This window comes from Suricata suricatta, chromosome 11 (assembly GCF_006229205.1).
Source record: "Suricata suricatta isolate VVHF042 chromosome 11, meerkat_22Aug2017_6uvM2_HiC, whole genome shotgun sequence".
Lineage (NCBI taxonomy): Eukaryota > Metazoa > Chordata > Mammalia > Carnivora > Herpestidae > Suricata > Suricata suricatta.
Window position 1 is genome coordinate 88,261,146 of NC_043710.1, and position 15,109 is coordinate 88,276,254.

At 41.0% G+C, this 15,109-nt stretch overlaps 1 protein-coding gene across 2 annotated transcripts in view; it reads left to right on the forward strand.

Moving 5' to 3' along the window:
- CDON (cell adhesion associated, oncogene regulated) overlaps window positions 1–15,109 on the forward strand; it is a 99,971-nt gene that overhangs the window by 57,779 nt on the left and 27,083 nt on the right. For both annotated transcript variants that reach the window (XM_029914815.1, XM_029914816.1), the window contains exons 12-15: window positions 3,175–3,378; window positions 5,619–5,800; window positions 6,450–6,555; window positions 10,847–10,969. In XM_029914815.1, coding sequence (XP_029770675.1) covers window positions 3,175–3,378; window positions 5,619–5,800; window positions 6,450–6,555; window positions 10,847–10,969 — 615 coding nt within the window. The remainder of the gene's footprint in view (window positions 1–3,174; window positions 3,379–5,618; window positions 5,801–6,449; window positions 6,556–10,846; window positions 10,970–15,109) is intronic.

Below are 15,109 nucleotides of genomic sequence, written 5' to 3' on the forward strand. Positions count from 1 at the left end.
ATATCTTGCCAAGCATATGGTTTTTAGATGTCATAGCCATACCGTTTTCAAAGGATTCTTTTTAGTATTTAAATTTCACACTTACTAATTCTATAATGACAACATAATGTGCTCTTTGTGGCTCTGTTAATATATGTTAGCAAGATGTCTAGGGAGGGCTTACAGTTTCTTTGCTGAGCTCTAAGAAGGTTCAAGCCTCTCTTCCCTTATTAGTATAGTCTTTCATAAATTGGTCTCAGACAAAAGCAGGTCATAACATTTGAACACCCTTCTGGAACCCCCTTGCTTCTTCAATATCATGAGCCTCTTCTGCATGAGTCCGTTAGCCTCTGAGGAACAGCTCAGCCACCTTAATAGATCAATTACATGAGTATCAACTTTATATATAATTAAAAAACATTTTTTTAACGTTTATTCATTTTTGAGAGATGGAGAGAGACAGAGCATTAGCGAAGGAGGGGCAGAGAGAGAGAGGGAGACCCAGAATCCAAAGCAGGCTCCAGACTCCCAGCTGTCAGCACAGAGCCCTGCATGGGGCTTGAATTCACAAACCATGAGATCATGACCTGAGCCGAAGTTGGATGCTCAACCGTCTGAGCCACCCAGGCGCCCCGAGTATGAACTTTTTATGAATAAAGCTGACATCTGAAAAACACAGACCTTATGACTTATTTAACATCCTGTGGTAGATACTGCACTAAATGCTGTTGCTGCAGAGGCAAAATAAATCTTGCCTTCAAGAAGTTTACAGCATTGTGGATGATCTGGACAGTAAGTTGGTAACAATATCGTGAGTCATATAGACAAATGAACGTGTAACAATGATTTGGATTCATTACGCCTGAGAGTCTACCCCTGGTGTTCTGGGATCGTGAGAGAAACATGTAGAGGAGGCAGGTGGTGGTAAAAGAGACTCCGTCTGCTGAGGTTTAAAGACAACAATGCTATGAAGACAAGAATGGAGAAAGGAACAAGGAAAGTTCTAGGGAAAATCAGCTCCTGTGCAAAGAGATAGATGATGGACATGTTGTATTTCATCTAGAGATTTAGAGGTTAGGGTGTGATGTGGTGTGATTGTTTGCTGTGGGGAGCGACACCAGAATAGGGGGGAGGCAGGTGGGCACCTTGTATGATGTACTTAAAATTTTAACCTTTCTTTAAAAAAATTAATCTTTTCTGGAAAGCCACGAAGAACCATAGAAGACTTTAAAGAGGAAGAAAGGAGAAATTGCTGAGGATGAGGCTAGAGAAATAACAAGAGTGAGTCTGTGGATGGAGAAGGACACAGCTGACAGGCAAAGGCATTGAGTCCACAGTGAATGAGAGGCTAAAGTGTGGAGCCTCGGGCTCGGGCAGCCAGGGGCCATTGACCAAGATAGGCGATAAGGATAGTTTGGTGTAGCCCAGGATAGGTAATACAGATAGTTAGGTGTCGTTTAAGAATTCAGTTCTGGAAGTCATGAGTTTAGAGTTATGCAGGCAGAGATAGCCATAGGAAGTGATCTCTTGAATCTTCACAATGACCCTGTGGGAAAGATTAGCATATATATTTTGCAAATTAGTTAACTGAGACTCAGGAAGGCCTTGCAGCCTTGCCTGAGGTTGCCAGAGCTGCTGTTCAAAATTCAGATTTTTAAAGTCCCAACTACAGTCTGTCTTTTTATCCCTTAACTGCCACATGCTCTTTTAGATACTGAAGATTCTTTTCTGTAATAATCCTTTTCCCTAATAACCTTCTCTTTCTATTTGATCTCTGGTGTTCTTTGATGCGTTTTAACCTCCTGTGAATCAACATGAGGAAGTGGCTGGTTATCTAATACCAAAAGAGAGATTCACTAACACTTCTGTTCATTCTGTTTCCATTGCTTTCTAACTCGAAAGGAATACAGTAAGTATCAGTCAAAATTTGCCTGCTTTGAATATTTTTCTCTTTTTATCCATTAAGTGATTTGTTTTATGAATGCCACCATTTTCTGCATACAAGTACCATCTGCAACATTATTATGTGCTTTCTTGTGTGTTTGTTCGGGCTAAAGAGGTGTTACGTTGAGACAGAGTGGTGTTACTTAAGGAACATCGCACGGCCAGACAGACAGGGTTCGTGTAGTGACTTTGCCCATGTAACGTCACCAGGGCCCGGAGTCGGACCCCCTCCTTCAGCTCTGGACACCTAACTGTTAGCACGCCAAAAAGCAGTCAGTCTCTTAAGACCCCACTGGCTTTTGCAGAATTCATAGGTGGTCAGTATAAACCAGAATGGCGATCTGCTCATTTGTACGGAAACCGTCCTGCAGACCGGATTGTTTCTCTCGGCATTTGTCTTTGGTAGGAACCGCCTGGGAAGTCAATTAAAACCACAAGTGTGTGGTCTTCTTGGTCAGCAAGAAGAGTTAGGTACGTGGTTTAAATGGCTGGTGGACTTAACCCTGATGCTTCACCTGCCACGGGAGTCTACACCAGCCAGGTTGTGGGCTGGGCAGTGCCGCCTGAAACTCCAGACACTGTTCTCTGACCCCCTTTCTCTGAAGTTTGGGTGGATGTCAGGTGGCTTTTCTCTTTGCTGAGGACACTTTACTTATTTAACTACACAGCCTGTCTTCCTGCTTCCACCCTGTGTAGCATTCTCTTTGCCCATTAATATCACTGTTTATTTATTACTCAAATTTTACCTCTTTACTGCCTGCAGTCTGTTTTTTTGGAGTGGCATTCCTCTAGCCTTGAGGTGTAGCCAGGCGGTGCAGGATATGATAGGAATAGCTAATGGTCTGTATGTGTTTTATGTAGCTTAACATTTAAATAAAGTAAAACCTAATTTTGAAAATTTACTATAAATTATAAGCACACTCAGACTTGAGGCACCAAGTCATAATTACTTACACACTGTTGAGCCGTGGACCTACAGTAGCATGATCACTATTATCATACTCATTAACTTTCTGTTTTTTAGGGCTAATTGTCAAGTTTATAGATGGCTTTGTATTTCCTTTCTTTTATTTCTTGTCTTTGGTCATTCCACTGTCCCTTAGCTTTTAAAAGGCGACAGGAAATTAGTCTTCATATTATTAACTCTAGCAGTAGGTTTGGTGACAAATTGTTAATAAAATGACCCTTTTAGTTTGAGTTCTTCTTGTCTCTGACACTGTGGGTTATTGGAATAAATGTTTCTGTGTTTAGTTCCAGAAGCACCTGATCGGCCTACCATCTCCACAGCATCCGAGACGTCTGTCTATGTCACTTGGATTCCTCGGGCCAATGGGGGTTCTCCAATCACTGCCTTCAAGGTTGAGTACAAACGGATGAGGACTAGTGATTGGCTGGTGGCAGCTGAAGATATCCCTCCTTCCAAACTTTCTGTGGAAGTTCGTAGCTTAGAGCCAGGTAGTAATATGCAAACATTTCCTTTTTTGCCATCTATGCTGACTCAAGATGCATATTCATAGTGATCTTGTCCTCTTCTGATTGTTAAAGTAATATAAGCCTGTTCTGTGACAACTAAAGAGAAACTATAAGGAAGAGAATAGGTCACCGGAGACCCACCCATCCAGAGATAAGCATTGTTTACATTTTGATATATTTTTGTAGCCTTTTTTATTTTTAATTCTTTTTAAATATTTATTTATTTTTGAGAAAGAGAAAGAGACAGAATGCAAGCAGGGGAGGGGCAGAGAGAGAGGGAGACTCAGAATCTGAAGCAGGCTCCAGGCTCTAGCTATATGTCAGCATTGAGCCTGACACGGGGCTCAAACCCACAAGCCGTGAGATCATGACCTGAGCCGAAGCCAGACACTTAACGGACTGAGCCACCTAGGTGCCCCGCCCCTCCTCTTTTTTTTAAATACAAACCAGGATCATGCCATAAATACTGTTTTGTGCCCCCATTCTCCCTATATCGTATGCATTTTCCAACATCATTAGGAATTATTTAAAAACTCAGTTTTTCATAACTATATATCTGCTGTGTAAGTATAGTATAATTGACTTAACGCATTTATTTTTTCTTCTGGGTCTTGGGCTATTTCTAATTGCTCATAAGTAGAAGCAGTGCTGTGTGACATCTTTGTGTGTATGTGTGTCTGAGGTGTTTTGCTATAATGATGTATTTTAAGAGGAAAATTGCTGGTTATGTGACTAAAATTGCTTGCTATAATGATGAATCACAGCATGGCTCTGTTCAGTGCTTAGGCCAATAGAAATGGGAGCACACTTGGTGCATCTTTGCACCCCCTTCCCTGCCCTGTTGAGGCTGTATGCAAGAAGTTGAGCCGCACGAGGGAAAAGCAGTAATCACAAATACGCTTTGTTGCTTTTCTTATGTTTCATGACCATTTTTGTTTATGGACTTTTAAAGGTACTTTACCTGTGTTTGTGTAGACAGGTAACATGAGCCTAGCACCCTGCAGGGATAGGTGGGACAAGGTGACACTTTTATTTTATTTTATTTAAAAAAATTTTTTTATTTTAATGTTTATTTATTATTGAGACAAAGAGAAACAGCATGAGTCGGGGAGGGGCAGAGAGAGAGGGAGACACAGAATCCGAAGCAGGCTCCAGGCTCTGAGCTGTCAGCACAGAGCCCGCTGCGGGACTCGAACCCACGAACCATGAGATCATGACCTGAGCTGAAGTCAGATGCTCAGCCGACTAAGCCACCCAGGTGCCCCATAAATTTTTTTAATGTTTATTTAGTTTTGAGAGACAGAGACAGAGGATGAGCATGGGAGGGGCAGAGAGAGAGAGAAACACACACACACACAGAATCTGAAGCAGGCTCCAGGCTCTGAGCTGTTAGCCCAGAGCCGGACGGGGGGCTCACACTTACAGATCGTGAGCTCATGACCTGAGCTGGAGTCTGACACTCAACCGACTGAGCCACCCGGGCGCCCCAAGGTGACACTTTTAAATGTGGGCAAAGCTGAGTAACGTTTTACGGACAGAAAACACCGACTTCAGAAGCCCCACGGTTATTTCTGAGCTATCAGGAATCGTGCTGGAGGAGTCTGATTTATTCTTTAGATCCAGATCTTTAGGCATTCACAATCCTTAGAGGTTTTTTTTTTTTAAGTTCTTAATATGTAATACAAATAAATACCTTCTGTTGTAGCTTAAATCTGTTTGCTCTTATCCCATTACTGGTGAAATCAGAGTGACATCTGTTGGCACCTACACAGCGCCCCTTCATAAGTGTAGTCAGCATGTTAAACTTCGCTTCAGTTATTTCTTTCAAAGGGGAAAAACCTCGTTTTGAGCACAGATACTTCAACCAATACTGTAGTTGATGGTTACGGCTTTAGAAGATGGTGGTGTAAAAAAAGTAAATGTGCTGTTTTCTGCTCTCTACCTGCCGTTTCCATGACAGACATCATTAATCTTCCATGGCATTGCCTCCCAGGGGCTTCCCAATAAGCTCTTGGACCTGGGAACACAACATCTTGAACATTCGCTGCCAGTTGACAGACGCTGGCAAGTGGGTTGAAATCTGTTTGCCGTGGAGACTTCAGAGTATGTTTTTGTGACTCTGGAAAGATACTTTGGCACACTTGTCATATCTGGTATGTCATCCCTTCGGTTGTCTTACTGCAGCGTTTTAAAAACTCTGTTTTTCTTTCCTCCGTCAAAAGGTTCAACATACAAATTTAGGGTTATTGCCATCAACCATTATGGTGAGAGTTTTCGGAGTTCGGCATCTCGTCCTTATCAGGTGGCTGGGTTCCCCAATCGCTTTTCTAACCGTCCAATAACTGGACCTCACATTGCATACACCGAAGCTGTCAGCGATACGCAGATCATGCTGAAGTGGACGGTAAGCGGGACATCTTTTCTAACGAGATGGTTTTCGAACCACGTGGTAGACGGTTGATCTGATATCCTCGTGACACAATATGAATAGCACATGTTTTTAACTTTTAACTGAGAGAAAACCAAAGGGCATTGAATATTTGTCTAAACTACACATGGGACAGTCTCCCCAGCTCTCAACCAAGAGTTATCTTCATTGCCATTTCAAGATGGATGGATTGATTGATTTTCATGTTTATTTATTTACTTTGAGGGGGAGGGGAGGGAGGGGCTGAGAGGATCCCAAGCAGGCTCCATGCTCTCAGCGCAGAGCCTGACATGGGGCTCGGTCTCACACACCGCGAGATTATGACCTAAGCCGAAATCAAGAGTTGGACATTCAACCAATTGAGCCACCCAGGCAGCCCCAAGATTTATTTATTTCGAAACAAATGTATTTTTATGTCTTTGAACCTGCTGAAATATATTATGTTATTTTTGCCCAGCCCTCTAGTAAACTAAATACTCTCAATACCTTTGAGTTAAATGTAAAATGGCCATCAAAGATGTTTACAAAATGAAGCTGGAAAACTATTCCCACACAGATATTTTACATCATAGATGTGAAGTTACACTTATTTTTGCTTTGACAAGTCTTTGCTTCTATCTTTCAGTACATTCCATCAAGTAACAATAATACTCCCATTCAAGGATTTTATATCTACTACCGGCCAACAGATAGTGATAATGACAGTGATTACAAGAGGGACATTGTAGAAGGTAAGCCCCACTGGCAAGCTGGCGTCCCAGTAAAGAGCTCTGGGTAGAGAAAGTTTATAAATATTACGGAAAACATCATCCCAGGTTAAGATAGATAAAACATATTACTTTGATTTTTTTCCCAAAGAGAGACCATCTTTCCAATGTAATATATATAGTATCTTAACATTTTGGTAATAGGAACAGTTACAAAAGTTTGGGGAAGATCTGATTTGTCAGTAGTTCATCTGAAAAACATGTTTTTTTTCTGCTTTATTTAAATGAATAGTAACTGTGAGTGTAAAAGCCACTTGCGACTTCTAGCTGTATTTAAAAACCGTCTCCGTCCCCGTTCCATTGGCGTCTATACTAGAATGATTGCATCTTGAGCATAATAATCTCTGCTTTGAGAGATGCTGAGAAATGAGAACATATGTTGAGAAAAAACCAGCCAAGATAGCGAAGGGTGTTGACCCTACCTTCCTCCAGCATTTAAAACACAATCTAGAACTTTGCATGTGGTCTGAAGGCCTCGCATGGTCTGGCTGGCCCCTGCCTACAGCTTCCACGAGTCTCACGCGCCTCTCCCTCTCACTTGTCTCCGTGACACGCTGGCCCTCTTTGAGTTTTCTTGTGTGCACCAAGATCTCTCTTGCTTGCCAGTGTTTAATTTGGTTTTTTCTGTTGTGTGGCGAAATGTTACTTCCTCAGGTAACCTCTGTCGGTTTATGTGTTACCCTTGGTGTAATTTCCAACTGTGCCCTTTACGGTTATGTCATAGAATTCATCACAGTTGGTATGTAAGGAATATGTGTGCCTGTGTGCGTGTATGTATGAAATTATTTACTTAGTTTGTCTCCCCCACTAAATGTTAGCCTCTCTGTAGGCAAGGAGTCTTTTCTTCAGTGCTGTATCCCCAGCCCCTACAATGGTGAGGTGTTCAGTATTCATTGAATGAATGAATGAATGGAGTCCAGAAAGAACAATGAAATGTCTGAGGATGATCAGGCTGGAAAAAGGACGGCTGACAAACAGTGTGACTGATAACCTGTCTTCAAATACTTAAAGACTATTATGTAGAGGAAGAACAGCCAGTTGGGGGAGGGACCCTCCACCACAGCATTTTCAACAAAATAAGAAACGCTTAGTTTTGGAGGTGTTCAGTAAAAGCTGGGTGCTTCTTTCTCAGTGACCTCTTGCTTTGGGAGGAAACCTTCTTCCAAGGGCTTTTTTCACTCCCAAGATTCTGATTCTTTGAACTATTAACATTGTGATGGATCATGTCAGAAAATGGCCCTGGGCCAAGGTTGTTTTCATACCCCTTCTTGAGGTCAAATACTGCATATAATTTTTGTTACAAGTAGTCTTGTAATAAATTTGTTTAAATATGTTGCTATGTTTCTTTAAACGGTGTAATTTTAATAATGTTTTTCCAGCGGAATTACTTTTGTAATATAGTAAAAAGTTATCATCTGAATTTTAATGCTTGGCATGTGGCAGGTGCTCAGTGAATATCTTTTGAGTGAAAGAATGATTATTTCTCTTAATCTGGAAAAGTAGGAAACAAATTAGTTTCAAAAATTCACTTTAAACATGAAGCATTGTGGGGAATGAGGCGAGGTACTTGTTAGCAGCCGGACTATTCTGTGCAGGTCAGAGGGTAGCTGTTTGGAGGGACATGTGACCAGGAGAACACGGGGGAGGGAGACTTCTGGGGTGCTGGTGATGTCTCACTTCTTGACCTAGGAATTGGTACCATGGTATGTTCAATTAATGAACACTCAGGGAGCTGTCCTGTCGTGGGTACTTTTCCATACGCACATTTCACTTTCTCAAGGAAGAAATGGTAAGAGTTGTTAGTAACTGTTCTATAGTTGAGTCCTAGCTAGGTCTTCATTTTAGTTCAGCTGGGTTAAGAGAGTGGGGCCGGCAGACTTTTATTTCTAAAATCTTTTGACAGAGATTAACATTTGCTATAAAATCGTTCCGAACAAGCTAAATGTAAATAAAGTGAATGTGTCTCTCTGTTCTGTGTCATTCTTTTCCCTGCCTCTCCTGGTTCTACTCTCTATAAATACCCACTGGTGAACAGTTTTTAAAGTGTATTCTCCAGTTAAGTCTTGGAACTTTTTGCAAGCTGTTGTGATGTGAATATGGTGTGTGGAACGGGGAAATTACTTTTGTATCCAATAGTAGTGTCTGTAGATGTGAGTTTTGCCTTATGGTTCACAGAGAACTTGTTTATAAACTTCGTAGACGGAGCAGTCAGATGTTTAAGTGGGCTTCACTGTGCTGTGTAATTTGCTTATTCCTTATTTTCAAGTTTATGCATTTAAAATTCTTTTTGCGGCTATTGGGAACTATTGGCCTTTTCTCCCAAACCAAGGAACAAAAGTGTTTACCCTTTGCACATAAAGTTTTCTTTAAAGCAAAGTTTTAGATTACTTATGTATATTGACTCAGAATTGCTTAAGCTTTTGGAAAAAATCTGAAACTCAGTGACAGTGTTAAAGAATACGCTAAGAGCAATTATATCAAGCTATCCTATCTTCTGAATTAAGTTCCACATTGGAATAAACTGTAAATGTTTCCAGCATACCAGTGCTTTTGTGAATATTTTTGTCTTATAAAGTTGAGTTTTCTATAAATTAAAGTATCAGGCATCCTAATTTTTAAGCCTGTGCTTTGGTTTTTCACCTTTTCTAAAATATTCTTTGAGAAAAAAAAATGACCCCTATAAGAAAAGGGTATGCTGGTTGATTGAGTTTCGATTTAATAATGCACTTTGTGTCTTATTCATCCGTGATCAGTAAAAACTCTCTGCTAGTGCTTCCTGTCATTTTAGCCATTTGAATAATTACCGTAACAGTGGGATATTAATCTAACAAGATAAGTGTTCTTTTACCTGTTTTTCTCTTATTAGTTAACATATTGGAAGCGTAGTTTAATCCGTTTTGACTAGGACTCTGAAAGGAAAACTTTGAATCTAGTGTGGTAATTATTCAGGAGAATGTTTATAGTTAGGTGAGTGTAGGGCTGGGCTAGGAAAGACCCAAGGACAGGGGAAAAATAGAAGTTTTTGAGAAAGTTTTTGGAATTTAGAAGTAGATCTATTCCAGTCTTTGAATCAGGATTGCAAGTCAAGTTTATTTTAGGGTCCTCTTTATACTTATAAAGGGGGCATAGAATTCCTTACTTCTTGAGCCTTTCAGAGCCCCTTGATCATAACACAAGCAGATTCTCTTCTGTGTAAACTATGAGTCCTTATGAATGAGGGGTTTTGTAGTGGTGACCTGGAAAAAGGGGGTGTGTTTCCGGTTTGAAATATTTTTGTCTGTGTTGAATTAGAAAGGAACCCAGTACTATTGGACCTGTCAGCCGAGTAGATTTGACTTGCTTGTGTGGTTTGGTTTTGTTTTTCCTCCCCCTTCAATTAATTCTTAAATCAGTTGGTGGTATAGTTGAGCTTCTAGGGAACTGCGGAAACAGTTTGAAGAGCTATGTTCTAAGAGGGATTAAAGGTGCTTGAAGAGTTAATTAAATCTGGCAGAAGTGTTCCTGTTTATTAAAGTTCATCACATGTCTGTGGAAGTGAAAATGCAGAGTGGTTCTTATGAGAGTGTTCAGTTTGGAGAATGTTTCCAAATGAAACGTTGGCCGTGTGCCATGGATAGCAGAAACACTCTGTTAGAGATACTTGTGTGTTGGAGACCCTGACTCAAAAGAAAAGAAATAGTGGGAGCAGAAACCAGGAGTTTCCGCCAGTAGATTCTGCTTTTTCATTATTCTCAACCATTTGTTCAGACATTCACTTAGATGTCTGTTCATGTCACATCCAGTCCAGCAGAACTGAGTTTCTCCAAGGCCTGTCTTATAAATAAATGGTCACTTATTCCGGGTAAGGTGCCCTTTGCTGATCTCATTTATAGTACTGCTGCTGTCTGGTGGGTGGACAGAGTGGATTGACTTGCTAGGTTAAAACAGAGCATCAGAGGACTTGAAGATTTTTTTCTCCCTTAACCCATGCATGAAATTAACATGTATTTTACGAAGGACCCACTACTAATTATTTGTAACAAAACAAAGTATTAGTACCAGTGGTATAGGTTTAACTCCGTGTGCCTCTTGTCATTTGTTTCATGGCATGTCACAGAAGTGCTGTTTAGCTTGCTGCATTACTGAAGTACTTCGCTTAAGGACACTTTCATTGCGCATACAGACTCTCCGGCAATAGGTGCTGTTCCAACTGTGTTTTGAGATCACCTTTGGGTGGTGCAACATATAAAGCTTATCTTTTCCTTTTCCTTTCTAGGTTCAAAGCAGTGGCACATGATTGGCCATCTGCAGCCAGAAACCTCCTACGATATTAAAATGCAGTGCTTCAACGAAGGGGGAGAAAGCGAGTTTAGTAATGTGATGATCTGTGAGACTAAAGGTAGGAGAGGAATGAGAACTCGCTTTTTTTTCCTGGACGGTTCTGGAATTCCAGACTCTGCATTAATCCTTCTGACTCTTGAGATGTTTACCTAAGGAAGAGTCTGGACAGTTTTCTGGGTGCTGGCATAAAGACTGTCCCAACAGAAAACATGACATATTGGCTAGAGTACTTGTCTAAAGCCTAGTTTATGGAAACATTGATCATATTCATCAATTTCTGTGTGGTTCCAAGCAACTCACCCCTCTTCTTTTTTTCTCCGCAAGGAATAGAAGTATTTGCTGAATAATTGCTGAGATTGCTGTGAAAATTAGAATACTTTTTTTAAAAAGTACAATTTTAAGGAAAAGTGCTTTATACACTTAAAGTGGTTTCTTGAGTGAGTTATGGGTAACGTTATCTGCTTCTTAAGTGTGGTGGTTAAATTCAGAATTAGCAGTGCGCTCTGCTAAATTGAAATTCCCAACTCTGCCTACATATGTAGATTGACTATAAAATGTCTTCTAGGTTCTTAAAAAAAATGTTTATTTATTTATTTTGAGAGAGAGAGTGAGAGAGAGAGCTGGGGAGGGCAGAGAAAGGGAGAGAGAGAGAATCCCAAGCAGGCTCCTCACTGTCAGTGCACCACCTGATGCAGGGCTCAAACTCAGGTACTGTGAGATCGTGACCTGAGCCAAAATCAAGAGTAAAATGCTTAACACACTGAGCCACCCAGGTGCCCCATCATCTGTTTTTAAAGGTGATAAGAGTAGTAGAAACAGTTCCTGTGGCTATTTACGAACTCCTGTCCAGTCTCAGTTAATCTAATAGAAAAAGAGACTGTCTTTCACTTGTGTCTGTTTTTAAGAACAAGAGAAATTTTCCCAGATTCCTCACCCGTCCCTCACCCCTACTTGTCTCAGTGATCAGAACTCAGTCCCATGCTCCCCAAACCATTCCGGGAGAGATGAGTGATCGGACTTACTTGAGTTGTGTGGAGTTTGCGTGGACAGCTCAGCGAACTCAGGGCTCGGCAGGTGTGGGGGGGAAAGCTGCTGACCGGGCCAGGCAGCCTTCAGAGTGTCTGCTGCAGGAGATTTGATGACACCAGCTCAAAGATGGAACTGGAACACCTGGGCGGCTCAGTCATTTGAGCGTCCAACTCTTGATTTCAGCCCAGGTCATGATCTCAGGGTCTTGGGATCAAACCCCATGTTGGGCTCCATGCTGAGTATAGAGCCTGCTTAAGATTCTCTCTCCTGTCCCTCTCCCCTGTGTACTCTCTCAAATAAAATTAAATTGTGTTTTAAATGAAGAAACAGGTTCAGATAAATTGAATTATAAAGACAAGACATCATTCCATCTTCTAATGCTAAGTCATGTGACTTTCTGCTGCAAAACCCACATATTTTATATATATATATATATATATACACATATATGTATATATGTGTGTGTGTACACCGACATTTAAATTTACCTTGGATTTATTTGGGTAGTGTATATTTGAGGGGCTTTTTTGTATTAGTCACTGTGATACATTAATGGACATTTCTTTTTTTTTTTTTTTTTGAGAGACAGTGAGAGACAGTGCAAGCAGGGGAGGGTCAGAGAGAGAGGGAGATACAGAATTTGAAGCAGGCTCCAGACTCTGAGCTAGCTGTCAGCACAGAGCCTGACACAGGGCTCAAACCCACGAACCGTGAGATCATGACCTGAGCCAAAGCCCGACATTCAACCGACTGAGCCACCCAGATGCCCCATTAATGGACATTTCTTACTTGCCTCTAGAGTGTTGTAATACTTGGGGCAAAGTTAGATAAAAATGAAACTTATCATCTCTGTCCCCAAGATATTTAAGAATCTAGTGAGGCAGAACATAAAACATAGACAACAGTTTAATAACCATCATTTAAGTAGTATTATAGCGTAGCTCTGTCTATAATAGTATGCCTCATTAATTGACTTTTCTGGGGAATAAAAGGCTCTCCCTACAGACTTTCAAGTCACTAAAACGTGAAAAAATCTCTTTAAAACATTAACTGTTCATATTGAATAACTTTCTGAATGTATTACACAATTCCCAGCCTATTTAAATAGAATGCATGATACAGTCTCAGTTTTTAAAGAAATTACTCAAGGAGCACCTGGATGGCACAGTCAGTTAAGCATCTGACTTTGATTCAGGTCATGATCATGAGTTCAAGCTCCACATTGGGCTCTCTGCTGTCAGCACAGAGCCCTCTGCTACAGATCCTCTATCCTGCCCTCCTCTCTGTCCCTCCCCCACCTGTACTCCTGTCTCTCCCTCAAAAATTATAAAAACATTAAAAAAAATAACTCAGCCCTCTTATTGTGATCAATGATTGTCTTATCTTTAGTGATTCAATAAGGTTTTCAGGGATGATGTTGAAGCCAGCCATTTCCACGTGCTCTTGAAGATCAGAGGCTCATAAATTTTCTTAGTTCTTTGTTTTCTCTTTATGTTCTTCATGACACTTCTTGTTCTATGCTCTTAGCCTCTTCTTCCTCTTCCTCCTTCTTTCTCTTCATTCTCTTCTTCCTCGTTCTCCTCTTTCTTCCTTGTCTTTTTTTTTTTTTTTTTAAGTTTATTTGTGGGGTGTCTGGGTGGCTCAGTCGGTTGAGCATCCGGCTTCGGCTCAGGTCATGATCTCATGGCTCGTGGGTTTAAGCCCCGTGTCGGGCTCTGTGCTCACAGCTAGCTCAGAGCCTGAAGCTGCTTCAGATTCTGAGTCTCCCTGTCTCTCTGACCCTCCTCTGCTCACACTGTCTCTCTCTGTCTCTCAAATAAATAAATAAATAAATAAATAAATAAATAAATAAATAAAGTTTATTTGTTTATCTTGAGGTAGGAAGCAGGCAGAGAGAGAGGGAGAAAGAGAAACCCAAGCAGGCCCCACACTGCCAACACGGAGTCTGATGCAGGGCTCAAATCCATGAACCATGAGATAATGACCTGAGCCAAAATCAAGAGCTGATGTTTAACCAACTGAGCCACCCAAGCACTCTTCTTCTTCGTCTTCCTTCTTCCTTCTTCCTTCTTCCTTCTTCCTTCTTCCTTCTTCTTTCTTCTTCTTCTTCCTCCTCCCCCTCCTCCTCCTCCTCCTTCTCCTTCTCCTCCTACTCCTATCTCTTTTTACTGATGTTGATGAGTCTATCTCACCCTCCACCACAGAATTTTTTAACTTTAGTGGAGGTTGGCAAAATTATCAAGCTTGGTAGAATTGTGAATAAATAAAAATAAATGAAGAGTGGATAAATCTGACGGACTTCCCCATGGGTAATCATGATCTTTCATTGTATGGTCTGTAATGTCTCTTTTGCCTCAGAAACTCATTTGTTTCCTTTAGAATTGGCAGGGACCTTCCCATTGTCTAACGCAGCATACCACCTGCCTTGACAGCCTCTGCCAAGTTTTCAGTGTTGGAGAGCTCTTCCCTTTGAAGAAAGGTGGCCTCTTCCTTATGGATTCCCAGCTCTGTGCTGTGTAGAGTTGCTAGAAAATGAACCCCAACATTATATTTATTGAAGTAGATTGTTTTTAAAGACCACTGTGCCCCAGTATGGGCCATAACAGGAAATGTGATAACTAGTAATAATAAACGTGATTGAACACGACCATGTGCCAGTCTCTCTTCTAAGTGCTTTACATGATTAACTCATTTACCCTTCATTATAACCTTATGATAGAGCTGTTGTTATCTCCAGTTTCCACATACAGAAACTGGTCCAGGGAGGTTAACGTCTACAGCTAAGGGTAAGCGGTGGCACAGAGAATAAAGCTGGGCAGTGTGGTTCCAGAGGCCGGGCTGTCAGCCACGATGCTCTGCTGCTCCTCTGTGATGTTTTAAACATGAAGAACATGTTTTTTGAGGACAGAGAAAATGGGGTTTGAGTCCCACCTGTTACTAGCTTCTGTTGTCACCCAGAGTATCAATGCATTAGGTAAAAGGACTGCATTTCTGTGGACTCCGAAGATTATTGGTTTTGGAACGCTTGTCTTTGGAACTGTAAATCATTGTTTGAATAGTCCAAAGTCAATATCTTGCAATATTAATAACATAAAAGAGGCATAAAAATCTGTATTTTTGAATCTTATTCAGCTCAGAGTATATCACAAAGAAATATTTGTTTCATCCA